The sequence below is a fragment of the Juglans regia genome, chromosome 16 (genome assembly GCF_001411555.2).
Source record: "Juglans regia cultivar Chandler chromosome 16, Walnut 2.0, whole genome shotgun sequence".
Classification (NCBI taxonomy): domain Eukaryota; kingdom Viridiplantae; phylum Streptophyta; class Magnoliopsida; order Fagales; family Juglandaceae; genus Juglans; species Juglans regia.
The window spans coordinates 23,102,710-23,125,086 of record NC_049916.1 but is presented as its reverse complement, the minus strand read 5'-3'; the positions used below and the strand labels follow the sequence as shown (position 1 = coordinate 23,125,086).

Sequence of the window (22,377 nt, the reverse complement as noted above, 5' to 3'; positions counted from 1 at the left end):
AGTGACTACTTCTGCTGCAATTTTAGGGCCCAATATCTGGTCTTTATCGGCTAAAGCCTGTAATAAGGTGTGGCATTCGTCTCGAGGGCGAGTAGCCTCTTTGTAAGCCTCTTTAAGAATTCAGAGAAGAAGAAGAAGAAGAAGAAGCGAGTATAATTGGCGTGTGGTTTAGGAATTACTGAGCTTTTTGGGCAGTGGCATTTGATCTCATTGCAAAACACCCCGAGAAATGGTATTGTTAGCGAGTGAATTAATTAATTGTTAGCTTAATATGAATGACAGGGATATTAGATCTGGAGCTCCTTCTTGCAGCTCGAAATTTATGAGTAACGATTTCCTTATATATCTCTGAAACCTTATGCGATTGTGGTCGTTGAATACGGCTGTTTCTATCTATCTATCTATCTATATATATATTTTCTATCTGTTTCTCTTTCATTGCCTTTTTTCTAATTTAGATTTTAAATTCACTGCTGCTGTTGTATTTGTTCGTAAAAATTTCTTCTTGCGTTGGCTTTGACTGTTGTAGATATGTGCTTCTCTATTCGGTTAAAACTTTGAAAATCACGCCTAAACTCTTGCATTTGTTTTTGGCTGTTCTGGTTATGACCTAATTTGACTATTTGGGTGGCTTTGATAGCTCAAGAATCATGTCACGCAGATCTGTCGATCTTGACCACAATTTTACACGCCCGTTACCACTGTGCGGTAGTTTTTCCGGGTTCGGGGCATGATGAGGTTTTTATGTTTGCTGCTTCTTTAATGATTTATTTTCCTGTACTTGTTGTAGATTCACTTTGTGCTTCTTATTAGTCGGCAAGGAAAAGTGAGGTTGACAAAATGGTATTCACCTTATTCGCAGAAGGAAAGAACTAAGGTATCACCCGCATTTTTTTGTGTTGTTCAGATCTTGAATCTTTCTTCCCGTATACTTGGGCTTTTGCCTACTCTTTTGATCAATATAAATTTTTTACCGATAAAAAAAATAGATCTTAAATCTTTCGCTTGATTGTGAATTTGTATTTATTCCCAATTACCAAGGCTTTATATAATTCAGAGAAATAGATGCATTTATTCTCTATCAGATTATATTTGTTTGATATACTATTATCAAGATAAATGTGAATGCTGAGAAAAGAACATAATGTAGAAAACCACTATTGATCTTTGGGGTGATAATTTTTGTAGGGTTGATGATAAATTTACAACTCTTTCAAAACTATATTACAAGTCTATTTCAAATGGTGGGTAGTTACGTAAAATTGAAATTATTTTTAATGAAGTGACAATCGCATTGGTTGATTGTAAAATAAGGTGTATTGTTTATCGCATTCCTAACTGAGTATTGTTTATGCTGATGTTTCTGAATATTATGTGCATGTTTTTCCAATATTGATATATATGTATATGCATATATTTTTTGCATTTTTTGTGAAGGTTATACGGGAGCTAAGTGGAGTGATCCTTACCCGAGGACCCAAGCTGTGTAATTTTGTTGAATGGAAAGGTTACAAAGTTGTTTATAAAAGGTAATGCAAGAATAAGACCATGTTTGATGACGATGAAAATCTCTTTCTTGAGAAATATTATTTTTTGTTAATATGAGCCGCTGAGCTGATTCCAATATGCATCTGTGCAGGTATGCTAGCCTGTATTTCTGCATGTGCATTGATCAAGAAGACAACGAATTAGAGGTTCTTGAAATAATTCATCATTACGTGGAGATTCTGGACCGATACTTCGGCAGTGTTAGTGAATTGCAATCTGACTCATTTATAAGAGCAGTCCACTCTTTTTTATTTGATCGTTGATAAAGGATAGACACCCCACTAATCTATTAATGCTTTGCAGGTCTGTGAGCTGGACTTGATTTTCAACTTCCACAAGGTATTTCTACTTTGTGTGCCTTTTATGGCCAGCTTTTCTGTTATCCTGGTATTTGAGGATGGTTGTAAGTCCACCTATCTGCCATCGTGTATATAGTTCAAGCTTAAGTCAGTAACAATACCACGTTGTTCTTTTGGATTTTTAATAAACAAGGATGTGAATACAAGCTCATTTGATTCATTGTTTGATACGTGAAGGCCTACTATATACTGGATGAACTATTGATTGCTGGCGAACTTCAGGAGCCTAGCAAGAAGACAGTTGCGCGGTTGATATCTGCGCAGGTATGTGTTCTTTTTCTCTGTATTCATGCCTTTGTTTGGCAAATTTACCATTTGCTGAGAGCATTATATTGTTGGTTATTAGGATTCATTGGTAGAGACCGCGAAAGAGCAGCGCAGTTCAATAAGTAATATAATTGCTCAGGCTACAAAGTAGAGGACAGGCGTTTTTAGTTGCCTAATATATTGACATTGAAGTGCTGTCTGTATTTTTGTTATTCTGTGTCCGTCAGCCGTTTAACAACTGGAATGCACCTTTTTGTTGTTTGGGTTCTCAAGATTGTACGATTATTGCCTTTCTGTTTTTTCCTTTGATTACATGTTGTATATGGTTTATTCATCTTCCGGATACTGGAGATCATTTTTCTGTTACGTAAGTAATACCATTCCACTATTCCAAGGGTATGTTTAGCAGTTAGAATTAGATACAAGGCAATGTGACTCACAGATGCATTTTCGTTTCTTTTAATTAAAAAATAAAATAAAATAATCTACTATTTGTGAAGTGACCTGCTCAATAAAATTCAGAGAGTAACGTTATAGAGTAAAGTTAGATACAGTCTAATCCCATTAAGCCAAGTCATTTTGTAAGATTTTTTTTTTTTTTTTTGGTAATTATTTTTGTGAATTAAGTAATTCCCTTTGGATTATTGATAAATGAATACATTTAAAAAAAAAAAAAAAAGGATTTTCTTCATCCTATTAGTTATTTCCACATCTGCAAATTAGTGTATTTAAAACTTAGAAGGAAATGTATCTCGACAGACCTGGAAACTGACCAACATGTACCTTATTTACAACATATAGTAACAGCTCTGATAATACCGAATCTCTATGGAATAGACGCTGTGCAAGAGGTTATTTTGTCGTTGATATCTCCTAACACCACTTTCTTCCTGCATGCATGCCGTTGATGCAGCAAAGCACAACCAATATAAAGCATACTACAGGATCCTTCCTGATGACTCTTTTTCTTCCATCTTTCTAAGTTAAGGTGGCGTCTACCAACAATAACTGCCTGCACAGTTGATACAGAAAATGTGTAAAACCTAAAGGATCTTAAAAGTCATGCTCAAAAAACTAAATTCAAGCAGCTCTAGGATTTGTCCAAAATGTGACATCCACAGATAACTTCAAAAGATGAACCTTTTTTTTTTAACATTCTAATAACCGCTGATGTGGATGAACATGCTGAACATTCTAGCTTCTGTTTGCAGTGACAGCATGAAGAATGGCATAGTGCTGATCTAATTTTAATTAACAATTCATGAGAACCTTCAAAAAATCTCCATATCCGTAGACTGAACAAGCACTCCATCATCTTCCCACCGCACTTCCTTGGCGTTTGGATATTTTCCGATGCATTGAAGAGGCATATCCAGTGGCGGAGGACTCTGCATATAATCAAGCTGATAATCAAGATGAGTGAGTGCATGGGTAAACAGTATTTTTAGCCTGTATCAAGTCCTCTGAAAGATTCATTTCTTCTAGTTCTCAGCTAGTTTTCAAGTCGTTTATCATTATTTCTAAGAACCAGTATGAAGGGATTCATCTATTACTTAAAACTGTTGCGTATACTACCATGCAGCGGATTAGAGGCCAATTAATTCCATGGAAGAAAGGATGTGCTTTGATTTCATTTGCACCAGAACTTGATCCTAAACGGCTGGTAGGGTCTCTTTGCAACAATGCATAAATCAACTGTCTGGCTGTAAGACTTACCTGCAGCATCAAGGAATTAAGGTTAGCTGCTGCATAATCAGCAGAGAAGTTCCAAGAAAAATGATTGAACAATGCATGCCTAATATGATAAATCCAATATTTAAAGAACCTAATTGCCGGTCATCCCAGGATGCATTTTAATACATAACTATTATCACTTAAAAGATAAGATAGACTATCTTTGGCGATCTAGAATGTGGATCCCAGAAATCATAAACATATAACTACTGATCTTGTGACTTACAAGCAATAAGTTTATCCTAGACAACAACAGTCCATTCCTTAGAACATGGCATGCATATCCATGGTTCCTCAAGATGCTATTCTTCCTTCAAATAAAAAATAAAAATGGACCATTGGCATTACTAACTTCACAGTTTTGATGAAGAGCAGTCTCCTTTAGCTGTGCAATATATTTATTTTCCACAAATGATGTCCACTAGTAAATGGAGCCTTAATTAAATCATCACTTTCCAGATATGAACATATCTTTAGCAATAACTTATCTGAGGGATATCGATTGAAGTAAACTCTAGGCTTTCAACTAACTGTATGTACATTTTGAAACTTTCTAGAACTTCTAACCAACATTTCATTAGCCAGCCGAAGTCAGAGATCAGGGAGTTTGAGATGCAAGACTAATAGCATTAGCAACAGCAAAGTCCAGAGCAATTAGCAGTACCTGCAGCTGCAAAGATCTTGGCTCTTCCCTGATAATATTTCCAGTCATTTAAACATTGGTTTTGTTTTTCTGTTGCACTAAGTTTGTGCAGAGCGTAAAATGTCATTTTTTTTTTTAGTTGTGCTTTCTGGGCTGGTCAGTTTTGGCTCGTGATGATGGATCACTTACTCTCTTTTTTTGTCTCTTTTTAAGCAATAACCTAAATGCTGAAAAAAGGCTTGGACCCAAATGTCAGCTTACAACCTTGTATTAATTTCTTATATATTAAAACTCTCATGACTTTAGGGAGTGTTTCCACTTCTTTGGCAGTAGGAGTTTTGGGCTAAACCCAGGTTATCTGGAATCTTTTTTGTTGCAAAATACCACGTATTGCTCTTCACTATAAGCAGAAGTTAGGGTCAAGTTTTAAGCAAAAGTATAGTTGACTAGCATTAATTCCACTCTATTGTTAAATGTTGTCCCTACACATACATCATCAGCCAAAACCTCCAGCTGGATGGTAAAACAAAAATTTCCCTACACATACACATGCTCATAAGAAATTTCTGAACTCACAGAAATGCTGCTTGGAAAGGTCAGAACTTTGTGCAAGATGTTGGTAAATGTTTTCTGCCTGTTCTTCCCCCGAAAAGGTGTACGACCATAGAGCATCTCATACAAGAAGATACCTGGATATTAAACATGAATCACTTCAGGGCAATAACGGCAAAAGAACGTGCAAAATTATTATGCATTGTACAGAAAACACAATATTAGTAAAATAAACAAAGAAAGAAGTAAATAAAACTTCAAAAGGCTAGCTTCAGAGTGTGGCAGTTCTAAAATGCCTTGATTCTTTCAAATTTAATCAGGAATCTCATCATGCATACACCTAGCGAGCGAAAGCATATTAAAAAATGAGCATTTCATGCCTTAAATCATGAGGCATAGATCTCGTGTAATGTACATTAAATACTTGACTATTCATGGTAATGTTGATGCAATTGGATGTGATGAGGAGTTGATGATTTTTCTTTGCTTTGCTATATAAATATGCTCAAGATTGTCCGACTTTACATTTTGCAATTTTTTTTTTCCGAATTGTTACTATGTTTTATATACTTATAATCTACAATAAAAGCATTAAAAAATTAATGCCCAGTGCAGTGCTATAACCTTTGTAGATACAGAATTGCATATCCTTTATAATCAAGTTAACAGTTCCGAAAGACAATTTTCACGCAATTACAACAAGAAGAGCAAACAAGCTAGTAATGTAAACAGTAATAATAACTGACAGAACATATCGGAGTTGTATATCATGATTGAGCATGTGCTTACCAAGAGCCCACCAATCAATGGCGCTACTATGTCCAGAACCTGTAATAATTTCCTGAAATCAAGTATTCATAAGAACTTTGAAAAGAAATTAGTGGATAAAATATTATTACTCTCGTTATAATTCTCATAACCAATAATCTCGGTTGTTTTTAAAACCACTTCCTGCTAAATATGATCAGGATAATGGAACAGCTCGCATGTTCTGAAACAAAAACATATTTCTTACAAATTATGAAAAGCCCATGCCAGAAATTCTTATCCGGGACATCAAAGCTGAGTTCCATATTGGACTAGATCCAGAACCTAATATAGGGAAGCAACGTCCTTAGCAGAAAAGGACTTGCAGGACATACAGGTTCACCTAACAATTATCTTTCCATGGATGCCTGGAAAATTGACATTTAAGACATTCAAAACATTCCATAAAAGATGGCTTGAAGAATTTCCCGAGAATTCTAGAATCTGACAGAAACCAAAACAATGGTTTTGTCTCATGTGATAAATTATGGACTCAAGTGGCATGAAGCACATGGACATTTAGCGTGATTGAAGATTCACCATACAGGAGCAATATATTCTTCAGTTCCAACAAATGAGTTTGACTGGGTAACTGGCTCTGCAACAAATGTTGGCGGTGGTTGACTCCTAGATCGCCTCCTATTACCAGGTAGTGGGTGTGTGATGATCTGCAGTACACAGTAGCATGTATGAGCAGTCAGTAGTTCCCACTTTAAGCAACTAATAATTGTTAAACAGAAAGGAAAAACTAAGAAGATTAGTCATTCAAGTTCCCCACATTTCATGGTTCAAAATTTATTCTGAATGGATAAGAAAAGATCCAAAGAGAATTTTCAACAGTATTTGGGAGCAGATAATTGATGGAGTATAAAGCTTATTCGTATGGTGACGGCATAATGATGATGAGGAGATAGAACCAAGAAAGAGAAGCAAAAAACTTCTACTACAGTGGAATTGAACCACAGACTTCCACCATTTCATGAAAAGAAAGATATACAATTTAGAAGAGTGAGCAACAGGATTATTCTGGCTTCAATCACACAGCCTGTCAAAGACACAGAATAGATTTTCCATGCATGATCCATCAGTAAGAAAAAGAGCAGTGGATTGCTTTCCTGTGAACAGTTTGCACTTTAAATAGATACTTTTACTTTTATCACTGTTTTAACATTTATATCTACATTGTCAACTTGGCCTTGTAATGAAGACAAGTAACACCATAGTAGGAAAGAAAAGAAGCTCATCTACGAGTCTGCAAAATGTAAAGCGGAAAATATTCTGACAGAAAATGTAACATACTTGGGGTTTACTTGAGGTCATAAATGATAGATCAAAGTCAGTTAGTACAACATGTCCATCCTTTTGTAGCAAGATATTTTCAGGCTTCAAATCACGATAAACTACTCCTGTGCAAAGGCATGGGAAAAAATTAATAAGTGCAATGCTGAAATTTCTTCATCTTCATTGATGTGGATTGATATAATCATCCAGTCAAGCTTGCTATACTTACCAGTATCAATTGATATGCTAGATAATTAGGCTACTCTACTATAGCTGTATCATAAGCAGGAACTCAGTTTCTAAAGGATTCTGATGGACCAATGCTTAATAGTAGAGATTCTTAATTTCGTAGCCAAAGATAAGCACTACTTTTAGATGGTAACATTGTGTATTACCCTTCAAACTAAATATTATATGAAAATCAGTTAACTGTTAGGTAACATGTGCTATTAGATATGTATTTTATTTATTTTTATTATTATTATTATTTATTTTTATAAGTACATTCCTATATTTTTTTAATAACCAAACATCTTGTGCGTAAAGAATTCACCAGTTAATATCTATTAAAATACTTCTTCCGTCCTATATTTTTTTAATAAGTAAAAAAAAAACTTCATTAAAAAGTACAAAAGGCGCACCCAAGTACACAAGGTGTATAAGAGAGTCACCTATCAATACATGAGAATCAAGAAAAGTTAGCCCATTGAAGTCTATAGAGGGTGTCCAAAGGAACAAAGTATTGAAAGATATAGTTTTGAATTCCTTGAATGTCTGTCCACGATAGAAGATCATATCGTGGCCCTAGAATTTCTTTGCCAGAGGTAGACAAATCCCAGACTCCATTCTTATAGCTAACGACAGCTAGGATGGTAGGCATGTATCCACAGAGCTAGAGGTGCTATACAAAGCAGATCGAGAAAGCCTATGATACTGTCAATTGAGATTTTCTTTTATGCTTGTTGAGGATATAAGGGTCTGGAAAAAAATGGTGATCTTGGATAGTGGATTGTATTTCTATGGTGCACCATTCTGTTTTGGTAAATGGAACTCTTTCCGGTTTCTTCAGTAGCTTTGTGTGTGCATTTGGCCTGAAGAGAGGAATGCCAATTGTGGTTTGAGCATAATTTTTTTTATAAGTAAAAATAAAAAATAACATACAAATGAAAATAATCGTTAGTTTTTTCATGTTTCCCCCTCTCGCTAACAGTAACCTGTTATTTTCCCTACATTTGGACTCGGGAAATGATTCAGTTCTTATATCTCAACAATGATTTCCACTGTCCTAGGCAGCACTTGCATATAAAATTTCCCGGTGGTCTCATCTGATTCATTATATAAACAAAAGGGAAAGGGGAAAAAACTTGAGTAATACAGTAAGGACATGAGATTCTCATGTTTTCAAAATACCTAAACAGTGGAGGTACTCCAACCCAATGACAACCTCTGCCGCATAGAACCTAGAGATTAATAAAAGTTAGCACCAAAAGAGTAATATTACATCGCATACTCCCCTCCCACTTTCATCCCACTGTAAAATGTGGCACTTTTATCATCCTTGGATCATCCTTTATTTTCTTTAAAGAAAAATGCAAAGGTTGATAAGCAATGCCACCTCATCATAGTGGAATGAAAGTGGGATGGGAGTATGGTACGCAGAGTTTTCCAACAATTAACAACCCAGTTTTAGAGACATTTTGCAAGGGATACGTGAAGTCATAACATTTATAGTTGCAGCAACCATATGTGACAGTTTATATCAACTTTGATGGTAGCAAAATTCCAGTACAATCAAGAGTTTCGACTGGCTAAAATATGTTTTCAATACAACGAATTTCTAATAAAAATCATGCATCAAGTTTCTTTTGCACTCAAATATGTACAAGAGCACAAACCAAGAGTACCTTGCAGATTCCTCTTTAAAAAATTTCATTGGCTGCTTGTCAAGCAAAGCAAACAATTCTCCACCAGGGCAAAAGTCTGTTACCAAACAAACGTGTGTAGATGTCTGAGGAGATAGAAAGAGATCAGTATACTCAAAATGTATTACAAATTCAGTATACCAACCAAAAAGGAAACTACCAATACTGGTATCAATGAAGTATGTAAGATCACAAAATTAAGGGGTGCCCAAAATAGTTTAACAGAAAAAAGAAGCAACCCCCCTCTTCCTAAATACATCTTTACAACTCAATCTTTATATTTTGGATATTTTTTTTCTCTTATGTAACTCAGATGCTTCTACAAGTGTTCCGATATTCATGGATACTCCCAACATGTATTCAATACTCTACTAAAACAATACAAATTTTGAAAATGAACTTTTTGAATATGGAAATGTAAGTAAAACTTCAATTTTTAGGGTATATATTGGGATCTTGTAAACTACAATACAACCTCTTCAACTTTTTATTTTTTTTTATGTCGGGGAACCACTCCAAGGTAGGGCCCTTCGGACCCACCTCTGCAGAGTAAACCCCGGTCCCGTGCACCGCACTCTCGGAAGTTTCCCTACACGAAACTGGTTAAATCGATGGCTTTTTACCAAGGGGTGTGGCCCCAAAGGATTGTTTGCACTCATGAGATGTTGAACCTTAGACCTTGAAGGGAGTGATACCTCAAGACGAAGGCCCTCACCACTTGGGCCAACCCCTTGGGGTTACCTCTTCAACTTCATAAAAGGAAAACTAGTTCAAGTTAATTTTCAGGACAGGTTTAAAACAGATAAATTGACAATTGTTTAAATTATGATGCTTGCATGATTACATCAGTCGTGTTAGAGTTGGTGTACGTAAGCTTGAAAGCCATAAAGTCTGATTGAATCTTTATGGTATTCCAGTTACAGCTCACAGACTCCAATTCTGAAGATAATACACATGTCTATGTTATTGAGCATATAGGTTTGAAGTAAGGAAAAAATATGGTTACAAAAACAAGAATACCTGAAATGAAGCATAAAGTGTGGGAAGAAAAGGATGATCGAGTAGCGAAATGATTTCCCTCTCAATGCATGCTCGGTGAACCTGTACAATACCAATGATAATAGTAGAGGTTTAGAACATACAAGTGAAATGAATTCAAAATTCTGCAGAAACTAAAAGAGTGCATATATAAAAGCATGTAGATGGGTGTCAGTGCCATGTGTGCATAAACCAAGTAACAAAAATCCAATGTAAACATCACTGATGATATGTGGATGCATTTCTAACAATTATACTTCTTGATTATGATTTATAGAAAGTATAAAAAAACCGATGGATTAGTCTGTGTGAAAACAGCAGAGTATTGTATAAACAATTAATAAGTTGGGTGGGGCAAGCCCTGCTACAACATGGACAAAACCATAAGTTCACAAGTAACCTACGTAAGTCAAATAACTTGGCAGATAGTGGTGCCCAATTTTAAACATGGGATACTGAAATTAGAATGAATTTTCACAATCTGAAATTGTAATACCCATTCCAATTTATAAAGAGAAACTATTATAGCTGCACTTTTTCTTTCTTTATTAGCCAACCAGTTTTAACTTTTAAGAAAATTGTGATAGGTGATAGACTGGTCTTAACTTGACCACGTTTAACAGAATAGGAAACGTCAAAACAACCTTTGTCACAAGTGAGAGTGAATAGTCAAAGATAATAGCTTCACTAAGCATTAAACAATTTCCAAACATGTACATACTTTTCCTGAGCTTTGTACCTTTTATAGAAATGCATATTTCATATGGTTTTAGGAATGCACGTATGTATCTTCGCGTTATGAGGAAATAATGACAGTAAGAAAATGCCACAGATTCTAAGCAATTCAGTCATGGAATGTATCAATATTAGAACAGAAACAGAAACCAAATAGTCTCCAGACTCGATAGGAGTCAGCTTTAATTGACACCCAAGAAAATTTGTCAGAAACTTTCTTTGTATAGTGCAACTGCTTGCATTCAACACATTTCAGAATCAACAATATAGCGAAAGGAAAAAAGCTTGTGTTAATTCCAGGTAGCATATCAATTAGACAGGAAAATTGCAATCAGATCATTTATTACATCAATTTTGAACAGAAAGGAAGTGTTCTAGGTATCTTTAATAGTCAAACCACGGTTTTCTACTATAGTCAAACCTTGTTACGGTTCAGCATGACTGACTTTTCCATTGCCTTCATAGCATACAGTTCACCTGTACCTTGCAGCTCCACCAAATGGACACTGCAACAGATACCCGAGTAATTTAATCAATTACACAGCAGTCTCAAAAACATGAGTGAATCACCATGTGCAAAAAAGGGAGTAACAATTCAATTTTCCTTCAAGCTAAATAAATCAGTATAAAACAAACAATGTGGGAAGTCATTGGATTGGTGAGTGTTGGAAAAGATACGTGCCAAGGTTACAGTTGTGCGACACTGTCCTTCAAGTTGAGCATATTGCCTGGGCTAGATTCGTCTGCTGTCCATAAAATGAATCCTCTTCTTTTCATATAAAAAAACCAATTTTTCTGTTAAACATGGATTCTGAAAAGCTTACAAGATTTATGGGGTCCAAATTCCTTTTCATTTTTCCTTCTTCTGATCAATTACATCCTCATGGTCTTACCAATTTATCCTATAAATTTTAGGTCTCTAAGGAAGTGCAGTTTCATGCCATTGGACTTCTTTTGCATCTCTAAACTATCTTACAGACTTATTTATCTCATAATCCAAATAAATAAGTTAGAGTTTATCGTGCACTTATTCCTATACCCTTCCAGTCTTCCTCAATACCTTTTTTTCTTGGGTATTTATCCACCTCCATACCTTAATGCAAGAAGAATATGAAAGTTACATCTGAACATCCATATGCTTTATTTTATTAATTTTTTATGTTTAATGGGTAAAAGGTCCCCACTAAATGTTGTCCTTAATCCATTCGTTTTGGTCGATGAGATTACATGATCGGTAGATGCAGCATTAAAACCTCGTAGGGATTCTTGGGAATGCAAGTGCGATCAATAGTAGATTAGACAAAGTATACATGATACACGCATTAAAGTACAGGATCAAAATATTCCGAAGGTCTGAAGTAACCACAGAGGGAAGATGGCAGGAGTGACTCGGACCAGACGGGGAATAAAATGCCCTAAGTTTAGATAATTATAAGATTTATTTCAGAAACCTATCTTTATAGAAGCGGAAAAAGGAGGGAGACATCCTTCCTTTGTTCCCAGCAAATATATGATATGCACACTAAAATGCAAAATGAAGACAATTTTGTCATTAATAGGGATAAATAAAATATTATAATATAGGCACCCGTGCAAACAGAAAATTAGACATGCATTATTTTGTAGTTTGGAAGTCAGACAAAATTATGTCGCAAGTTTTCAGAACAAAGACAATCCATTTCAATCCCATCTGGAATACAAGCACTGTACCTGCCAGTATCTCCAAAACCCAATTGTCTTATGGGCTTAAAATTATGTAGCCCTATTTTCTCCCCGCGTGCAGTGATCTGATTACAAAGGGATAAAAGGAAGAAATAATGAGATAATAGTAAAGATAACAGCTGCTAGGTTCCAAAGCATACATAACTCACAAACAACATTAACGGATTTCAAAGAATCTCAGTTTGTAATAGCAAATCTTCAAGGCCCATGGTGCAGAATCAACAATACATAACATATGTGACACTTGTAAAAAACCATCAATAATATTTAGTAGAATGTTAGTAAATTACATTTTTGTACCAAAAGCTTAAACTATTTACATGAAGAGGCTGAACTAGTGCATTGGTCCATAGCAGATTCAATACATTTAATCTAATGTTGATAAACTGTCACTTGTCCCAAAAAATTAAACTACTAATTGTACTAGTATATGTCAAAGTATTGTGTGAATGGCCGAATCAAGTGGCCTTTGAGTGATCTGTATTTTACATATGAACTTTACAAGAGAGCTATACATGGAAAGAAACTAATTGCTGAGTGATTCTAGCAGTCTAGCCTTATATGGAAACTATATATTCCGTCAATATGCTAACTGTACAAGCCTACGTAAATTAAGTAAAGGTGAAACAAGGAAAGAAGAATAGAAGGAAAGAAGATTGATTATGGACAGCAAATTACACACCTAGTCAATAGGAATCTTTGACTCCCACTCTCAGGAGTAGGCTCAAAATTGCATGCCTACCCCAAAATAGAAATGAGTCTCAATTTATGTGCGGCCAAACATGTGGATGGTTAAGCTAAATGGTAGGAATATAGATGAGACAATATTAAACACAGAATCTTCACCCCTAATACCATGATATATATAACCACTTATCCTAAAAGTTAAGGCATCAAATGGAGGGCCTAGCTATATATAGATCCATATTCAACTCCATAGATAACTGGGACTTTCTAGGAAATGCCAATCCACATAGCGGACATCTATAATACCATAAGCTCAAATCTGAATGTAGCCTTGAGGCATGACTCTAAGATATACACTACTCTTTTGTGCTTTAGGTGCAAAATTCCCCTTGATAATATTTTAGATTCAATCAGGACTTAGAGTCCATTACTTAGAAAGGTTAGCCACAAAGGTGAAATGACAGAAGTACTCGAAGCTTCAGAAGTTTAAAAATCCCAAAAACAGAACCCATGCACTTGGGATTGACACCATCAATATATATATATATATATATATATATCTATATATGCCAGAAAATAATTTCTATGTAATAAAAATAATGAAAATTATATAGACTAACTTTTTTTTTTTATAACTAAACAAAGATGTATTAATAAAGATAGGCAAAGCCCAAGTACACAAGATAAATTATATAGACTAACTTTACAGCAACTTATTATATCCTTATCCCAACCACTTGAGGTTCAATTTACAACATCAGTTTGGTGAAAATATATGAATGGTATTTGAATGTAACACAGCACAATCTAACTTTTACAAATTTGTACCTTTTGTATTGCTATCCAAGAAGGACTGTCCTTTTTGTGCGGTCTTGGAGAGACAGGTTGAGAATGAATTGCCCACAAATCTTCTGGTCTCTGAGAAATTGAAGGGTATAAAAGTTGTATCAGCTATGAACCAACGTAATTGCTAACATATAAACTGTCCTAAGAACTGAAAAGAAAATTTTGAGGATGTATGTCATACAAAAACATGACTTATCCATAATTGAAAATACTTGTAAATTCTGAACTACTTTATGTTATGAAAGAAATTGTATCAGACAAATTTTCCATGCCATAAGATGTCCCAGAGTTTCTAAATCAAGTCAATGCTTATATGGGTGTGTGGGAATTGGCATGCACGTGTTTGTGTGTCTATGCACACAACATTCAAAATCATATACATGTTCAAAATATTATGGTTTGAACATTTGGTACATATTTTTTATAGACATATTCTGAAGAAGTTTTATGAAGTCGGATGAGTCACGTTATTCCTTTCTGAAGTTTGGAGGTATGAATTGTAAGAATCGATGACCACGCAACTTTATATAATAGTATTCTGAAAGAAAACCACATTACAATATTTTAGAGCAATGATATATGCATCATATCAGTCCAAACATGAAAAAAAGAGTACCTTACCAAGTTGGCATCAGGAAGTTCTCTGACAGCTTCATCAACATTTTCTGCAGTGGCTTTGACCTGACAAAAGAGAAACAAACATTGAAACATGTCAAAAAAAAGGGGGGAAGATACCATTGATTTCAAAATATAGCTTGACCTAATGAAGATAAAAGATGAACTTGACATGGAATGAGTTGGCACTGGTATCAAATAAGTTCAAATCCCTTCACCAGTACTATTTTAAATATTCTGGCTGGCAGTTCCAATCTCCAAATTATTACTTTCGTATTTTTAATTTCGTCTTTTACTTATAAAAAAAAAAATTAATTCCATCATAAACTGTCTTTCATTCTACCAAACCTAGATAGGCAGTTTGGCACAAAGTATAATCTGGTTGATTACATCAATAAGGGATATGTAGTTGTAATTGTAAAATTGTTTGAATTTTCAGACGTGATTATCAATGCTCTATAAAGTGATTTTTTTTTTATTGGTACATAAAAAGTGAATTTTTTTTATCGGTACATAGAAAGTGAATTATGAGAACACATGCAACTCAACTCAACTCAACTCAACTAAGCTTAATCGCAACTAATCACCATGGGATCTATGAACACTAATCGGCATGTATCTTTTTTGGGGGCAGTCTGTTCTATCCAAATTCTCTGTCAACTTTTCTCATGTTAGATTGATAGCCACTACTACTACCAGTCACTGGTGTTCATCATAAAAGGCTATATATGTATGTATATATATATATATATATATATATATATTTTCAGTAAACAAAGCTTTATTGATCATAAGAATAGGCCAGAGCCCAAGTATAAGGGACATATAAAGAGCATGATTTTCTTCTTTAATACCTTATTTCTTTGGGCTTCAGTCATTGTTTTTAATGGAACCAGTGTCCATAATTTTCTTGTTTCTCTCTAGTTCCTGACTGTAACTAGGTTTTTGCATTCGTATACTTCCTGTGTACTTGGGCTATGCCTTTTTACTTGTCTTAATAAAATCTTTTCTTTTTTTTTTATAAGTATTGTCTTAATAAAATCTTCTTATCTATCAAAAAACAATATACAAGAGCATCGCCTATGAGTGCTAGTTTAGTGAAAAGGCTTATATTATTTTGGATAGCCATCCCTCATCTCTTCCTCAATAGGTGCCACAACCAATTTTTGACCGAAATCTTCATTATTTATCCCATACTTCTTGGTATGTCCCCTCATTCATCTTGCAATTCTTATATTAGTTACTTTACTTCATAACTCTGTTGTTTTTAATAACCCAGCATTACCAACCATGAAAGTGTGCTACTTTTATAGAAATCCTTTACAGAGACAAAAGAAAACATAAGACAAAAAAAAACACACACACACACCAACTTGGCACCCTGCTGCTCTGTTGTCTCTGAGAGGCGGTTGCGCAGGGGTTCCACATGATCGCTTCCATCTAATTGGACACCAATGAAGTATTGCAGCTCACCCTATCAAAGTTACATGGACCTCTAGTGAAAACCCGCAAAGGGAATTAAAATCCTATTTCAATGGATGTTGAATTTAATAACTGATTTCACAATCCTATTTCTAGTGAAAACCCGCAAAGTAAGAATTGTTTTTTTTACTTATCAAAAAAACAATTCTCCATACAAAAAAATCTGTTACCTTTAGGTCACGCATAGGTTGCAGGTGAAATAAATTCCAGAATTTCTTTCCTAGAGTCATGAAATCATAAAAATTTAGCATGACAGCAATAAAAGGTTGAAAGGGAAAAAAAACGTAAAACATTAAGTCTCCAAAACAAGGAAATATCATAACACCAAAACCAAAGCACTATATATATTATATGACACTTCCAACCAAATGCCATTCTTTCCCTAGATTTCAAGCAACAAGTATCAATAGAATTCACTTACCACTCTTAGTATAATTGATCAACTGAACTGTGATTTCCCTCTGTTCTCTAATGGCGTCTCTAATTTTTGAGATGGTTGCATGATCTGTTTCAGGTCCTTGAAGAAATCTGTAAAATGCAGCAGGTAAATTAGGGTAGAGTTTGCATTACCAATCAAAGGCTTTTTAGACAAGTGCAAAATAACAAAATAAAAAGCTAAGAAAGATGATTCTTTTTATAAGTGAGAGATAACAAAGAAGATAAGATCAAACAATATGATATGCTAATTTCTTACAAATCATATCAGACAAATCGCCATAAGATCTAATATTACTCAAAGTCCCAGCAAGTAAAATAGCATATCTGAAAATAATATAGGCAGAACTTTTATACTGAATTCCCCAAGCTTTACGGTGCCAATCCAATGGGGGCGGGAATACAGTACAGGCACCAATATCAGAAATAAATCTGCCATCAGAATTCTAAGAGTCTTTATTGGATGGGGTAAACAGGCTAAAGTGAAGTGGCCTACTTCTAATATCAACCACATCTGAAAGCATCACATGCCAACATACTTATCCATCTCCCAGACCATATAAAATTCCACATCATCCATGCCTAGGATGTTCAACAACAGTTTCGGAATCTTAATATATGAGTAATCGCAACAGAAGAGTGAGAAATACTTTGAAGTACAATACTACAAGTTACAATCAGAGAAAAATGCTTGAGAATCAATTGTCAAGGAGGAAAAGGAAAAATACTAAGATGTGTGCGAGAAAAGTGAGTCCAACTTGATATCTCCTAAAATGTGAGGGAGGTCAATGGCAACCCAGCAAAAGTACAATGTAGCAAATATATAAAATATAGTTATTTCATACCTACAGTTTCTTCCCAAAATTTCTTCACGTGTATATTCTGTCAATTCGAGAAAGGTATCAGATGCATATATCTGCACATCAATGATTAAGATCAGTTTCAAAATAGAATCCGTACCATGTGTAGATGACAAACTACTGCAAACGAGAACCGTGACAGTTAGATTATGTAGAATAGAGAGTGTATGTAACTATGTTGTGTATTGATACTACTTAAGACATAAAATATGCAGTGTCAGTCTAGTATAGATGACGGTTGTTATTTTTTATCATTTGTTTACGCATAAAGAGAACATATTAACACTTTCATATGGTGTAGAGCTATATTTTCATGCAAAGCGGGGAATAAGACATGCAGTATGCTGTGACGGAAGCAACTTCAAAAAAGTGAGCAGCGGTGTGCAGGAAATAACTTCAGAGAAGCATCTTACATCTATGACATGCCACATTTACATTTAAAAAACATGAGAGGATTGAATTCACTATATTTGAGAGCCTTAGATGAAGAACTACCAAAATCTGATTTTTGGAGTATTTATCTTGAGCTTTTCACATTATTGACTTTCATCTTACAATAGGGTTGTCAGGAAGTCTAGGATCAGTGATCACAAAGTTCTTCTCAATGCGTTCCAATGTGGTTGCTAGGTCAATTCCTTGGCGTATATCCCTTTCTCTTTCAGCATGGTCCCAACTGTCGGAGTGCTTTATGTCTTTAGTCATCAAAACCTCTTGTTCTATACTTTGTTTCTTTTCATGCCTCCTGGCAGAGCTCAGAGACCGCCCTTTAAAACTGTAGAATTTACACATGCAATAAGAAATTTGACCCTTCTAAGGAATTCATGGGTCCTGCTACGAATTTCATAGCCATCCTTGAAAGAATAAATTTGCATAAGAAACACCAAGGCGCATACCATAAAAGTCCCTTAGGTAGCAATGTAGCATCAGCCTTACCATAATGAAGCAAAGTAAATCAAAGAAACTCACCTCATTAAGGAAATGCGTCCAGATTTTCTAGATTTCTTGTCTGCTTCCTGACAAGAACTTGACTGAGACACATCGCCCCTGGAATCAGACCAACGATTTTGTCTATTAGGTGTATTCGTATTCTGAGTTTCAGCAGATTTTGGCAGAATATAATCAAGGTTGAAATTTTCCCATTCTTCATGGTAGCTGGAAGTGTCATGAATCATAGCTTGAACGTGAGATTCTGGATGTTTTACAGTTTGTACCACCTCTGTGATCGAGCCTAGAGCCTTCTCCTTCTGACGAGCTGACATGCAAGAAAATATGATGATTAAGTGAAGTCATGGTCGCATCCAATAACCAAGTGGGTACACATGCTCACCATCATAACAGATTAATGACTTGGGCAAGCCATTTGGCCGTAATGCCTTATCATTAACACCTTCAGTGTATTTGCTGACCTCCACCTGCATTCTGCAGAGCCAGCATCATTCAAAAAATTTTGGAATAAGATAAGATCATAATTCATGCCAAAAAGGAAAGCACTGCAATAAACAACTGCTATGATAATTAAAAAGGCCAAAAAAAAAAGACGATTGTTAAACCCATGAAATGCAGAGTAATGAGGTGGGGTTTCAGCTTTCTAAAGGCCATAAATAAGATTCTTTATTATGAAATTGGAGATTCGGAACTCAATGTCAAGGAATCCTCGTTTGAAATAACCGCAAGATTCTTATGACAGTAAGGTGACACGAATGCTTATTAAACATCACGAAATTACATTGTGAGGTGATGTAGTCACCTGTAGACATCCCATGTTAGGCAGATTTGCAGGAATGAACTAACATGGGCATTTTAACCCATGACATGCCATAGACAGAACAAGAGAAGTGAAACTTCACAACTCTAGGACACCTCACCATCTTTTAACAATTTTTCAAACCATAATACATAAATCCCAAGAAGTTGACGAACTTTTAAAATTGTAAATCAAACTGTAGCTTTTTGAACCCGAGGTTTCTGAGTCCATTGGAATTTAATTCTCTGAGATCCGTACTCTTGAGGTTTGTTGGTCATAAACTTCTCTTTTTTTCCCCTCCATTTCTAGGCAAAAGCACTTTCAGCGTTCATATTTAGATTATTTTGGTTCAATACTAATGGAAAGAAAATCAGCGTTAGCGTAAGTTGGCTACTCGTGCAAAGAAAATGGGGAAAAAATGCCAAGGCCTGAGCTGAGGCCAAGAAAAGGAGCTACAACTTCATGAATGAACCTACAGAATCTCCCGTACAAGTCTACGAGTAACTAGAGAACAAATGTCATAAATTAGACCCCAACAAATTCTTGAAAAGAACTATAAAAAAATAAAAGGAAGGAAGGAAGAAACATCTACCCAATAAATTTGATGGTTCTCCCATGGTCATCTTTGATTGGAGTGACAGTAAGAAGATTCCAGAAAGGGGTACCGTCCTTCTTGTAGTTCAAGAGCCTGCCACAGTAGCTCTTCCCGTTTTTAACTGCATCTCGTATTTTGGCCACTTCACTCTGGTCTGTTTCCGGCCCCTGAAGAAATCGGCTGCACCCAAAATACCTCACTAAAGTCACAGTTCAAGTTCTCTCATTCTTTTCATGGGACACTACCATTTGAAAAAAATTTCTCTTTTTTGTTTTTCGTAATTTTGGTGCCCACTGCCCAGACTCTGCTAAACCCTGAACTCAGACAAAGAATGGATAAACCCAAAAGATTAAAGAGCGGTAAAGAATGCTGGTGTACACAAAATCCATATCGACGGGTCCGGCTTCGTCGACAAAGACCACCGAAGTTCCTTAATCCTTCTCACTTCACCTGCCCTTTGTCGACTTTGTTTCAGCGAGTTGCTTCCCACTTCCCGCCCTTTGGGTACGTGGGTGTTCATGAACTTGAAGCATACCTCTCCAATAATTTTAAATAATGGTTCTACTCATCGTCAACAGACTCGACGCTATACACTTATTTTTATTTTTTATTTTTTATTTTTTTAATAAGAATGATGAATACAATAACCCAATTTTAAATAAAGTGAGAACATAAAATAAAATAAGAAGAAATATTTTGTTATAATTTTTTTTTAAAGTGATAAGAGTTAGAAAAAAAAAAGTATAAAAATAAATTAATAAATTGATGTAATTTGATATAATATATCATATTATAAAAATATAAATATAAAATTACACTTGTGAGGTGTCTTTATAACTTCAGCATTTAGAATCTTGACATTCATCTCCAAGATACCTTAGCAAGTAAAATTAGATTTCAGATAAATTTAAGGTTATTAAGAATTTGTGCAAAAAAATAAGAATATAAGGTGATTAATATAAAGAATTTCCTAAAATAAGCTATGTGTTAATATCAACGAAAATACCAAAATTAAGATGGAAAATAACACTTCTTATTTTTTTTAATCACAAAAAATTTGTATGAAAATAAAAGTTTTCAAAAGCGGATTTTGTCGCCTTTCCTTTTACAGAACATTTATCAATTTAAAGCATTTTCCAAGGTTTAATTAATATATATATATACAACATATTGATATGAGAAAAAAGGAAAGTAAAAAATATATTAAAAATAAAAAATAATAGAGGGACGGTGGGTTACCAGTTCCTTCCAATGACCTCCTCCGAGGAATAACCGGTCATGCCAAAGAAGCCGCTGCTCGCGTACATTATGGGGCATTCTGGTTTTCTGGCATCCGACACCACAAATGTTTGCTGCAGAGTTGCCAGAGCCTCCTTCAACTCTTGCGATACTCTCGGGATGTAGCTCCCCCCCGATGATCTTTCATATCCATAGTTCGATTCCTCCGATGTCCTTGTCGACTCCGCTCTAACATGTCTCTGATCTCCATGCTCCTGAGATGACTCCGGCGCCGTCTGGAAGTTCTTACTCCCTACTGCTCTGAAACTTCCTCCTCCCACGGGATCTGCCTTCACCACCAGACCCCACTCTGCTGTCCTTTCCACTATGCCAGCTTCAGTTCTTATTATTTTATCGCTAGAAGAGTTTGACTTTTCCAGCTTGCCGCCGACAACCTCACGGTCAAATGCCATCCACTTGTTCGAGTCCGTATCTCTGCTACCAACAGTACTACTAGAAGCAATGGAAGTGCTTCCTAATTCGCCCTGAATCTTCTCCGGCAGTTCGAAGGCCTCAATGGATTTCCACTCATCATCTCCCTCGTACACTGCAGAAGGTTTTGCTCTCGGTTTCTCCATTTTCCGATTAATCTCTCTTCAGCGAGTTATGAAGAACTGCCTGCCAAAGTACCAGAGCAATAAAATGAGCGGAGCTGCACTAGTACTTGATCTATGGATCGACGTACTTATTAGAACAAAGCAGTTTTAAAACACATACTACGTACATATGTACAATATTAAACGTAAGGACCAAATCTGGAAAAAAGAGAAATGATCCGGAAATTGCTATGAAAATTAACTAGAAAGAGTCTTACAAATTATTTCAAGTGTAAGATCAACATCATGTTGCAGACATATATAGAAGAGCTGCAAAGATGGAAGACGAACAGGTTTCTCATTGTTTGACCAGATGATTATGTGCTCAAACTCGGAAGCATGCATGAACTTAATATGGCATGCATGGCAGACCCATAACTGATATTTCTCGATCAATATGCTCGTGCTGATACGAGGGAATAATATTTAGCATTCATCCCCGAGTTGTCGTCTGGTTTTCATATCTTGGTTGTGATGTAGAGAGAGGAAAACATGTGGATGAAGATAACGTTCGAATAATATGCTATCACACCCTTTGTTTCTTAGACGTTCGTCTGTTGTCTACACGTACAGATGAGTTTGAGCCATCAATTTACTTATCCAATTTTTTTCTGCGTTTGGAGGAAAAGAA

The 22,377-nt window shown here is 35.4% G+C and overlaps 2 protein-coding genes across 4 annotated transcripts; one reads left to right on the top strand and one right to left on the bottom strand.

Moving 5' to 3' along the window:
* The first annotated feature begins 15 nt into the window (after positions 1-15).
* Positions 16-3,457, top strand: LOC109006683 (AP-1 complex subunit sigma-2). Of its 2 annotated transcripts, none has more exons than XM_035686155.1 (7): positions 16-232; positions 791-877; positions 1,438-1,529; positions 1,640-1,748; positions 1,852-1,887; positions 2,085-2,171; positions 3,386-3,457. In XM_035686155.1, exons 1-7 carry the CDS (start codon positions 230-232, stop codon positions 3,386-3,388), a joined length of 417 nt encoding a protein of 138 aa, XP_035542048.1. In that variant the 5' UTR covers positions 16-229; the 3' UTR covers positions 3,389-3,457. The 2 variants fall into 2 exon arrangements, with proteins under 2 accessions (XP_035542048.1, XP_018841590.1); XM_018986045.2 differs by lacking the exon at positions 3,386-3,457 and adding an exon at positions 2,254-2,592 and having other exon boundaries at positions 19-232.
* LOC109006684 (phototropin-2-like) lies at positions 2,841-22,258 on the bottom strand. Of its 2 annotated transcripts, XM_018986046.2 has the most exons (24): positions 21,965-22,258; positions 21,112-21,768; positions 19,870-20,052; positions 18,861-18,952; positions 18,500-18,785; positions 18,089-18,305; positions 17,519-17,589; positions 16,660-16,766; positions 16,409-16,458; positions 16,126-16,230; positions 14,763-14,822; positions 14,124-14,213; positions 12,597-12,673; positions 11,308-11,392; positions 10,134-10,214; positions 9,096-9,199; positions 8,602-8,651; positions 7,210-7,316; positions 6,456-6,578; positions 5,893-5,944; positions 5,128-5,240; positions 3,750-3,890; positions 3,444-3,562; positions 2,841-3,186 (listed from the first exon to the last, which is right to left on the bottom strand). In XM_018986046.2, the coding sequence occupies exons 2-23, from the start codon at positions 21,726-21,728 to the stop codon at positions 3,446-3,448; spliced, it is 2,928 nt and encodes a 975-aa protein (XP_018841591.1). In that variant the 5' UTR covers positions 21,729-21,768; positions 21,965-22,258; the 3' UTR covers positions 2,841-3,186; positions 3,444-3,445. The 2 variants fall into 2 exon arrangements, with proteins under 2 accessions (XP_018841591.1, XP_018841593.1); XM_018986048.2 differs by lacking the exon at positions 16,126-16,230.
* Between the last annotated feature and the right edge of the window lie 119 nt (positions 22,259-22,377).

Coding starts and splice junctions, on each gene's coding strand:
- LOC109006683 (XM_018986045.2), top strand. Junction 1,749..1,851: donor TGGACCGATACTTCGGCAGT/GTTAGTGAATTG, acceptor AATGCTTTGCAG/GTCTGTGAGCTGGACTTGAT. Junction 1,888..2,084: donor TGATTTTCAACTTCCACAAG/GTATTTCTACTT, acceptor TGATACGTGAAG/GCCTACTATATACTGGATGA.
- LOC109006684 (XM_018986046.2), bottom strand. CDS start 21,728: ATGGAGAAACCGAGAGCAAAACCTTCTGCAGTGTACGAGGGAGATGAT. Junction 18,953..19,869: donor AGAACCATCAAATTTATTGG/GTAGATGTTTCT, acceptor CTGGCTCTGCAG/AATGCAGGTGGAGGTCAGCA. Junction 8,652..9,095: donor TTTAAAGAGGAATCTGCAAG/GTACTCTTGGTT, acceptor ATTAATCTCTAG/GTTCTATGCGGCAGAGGTTG.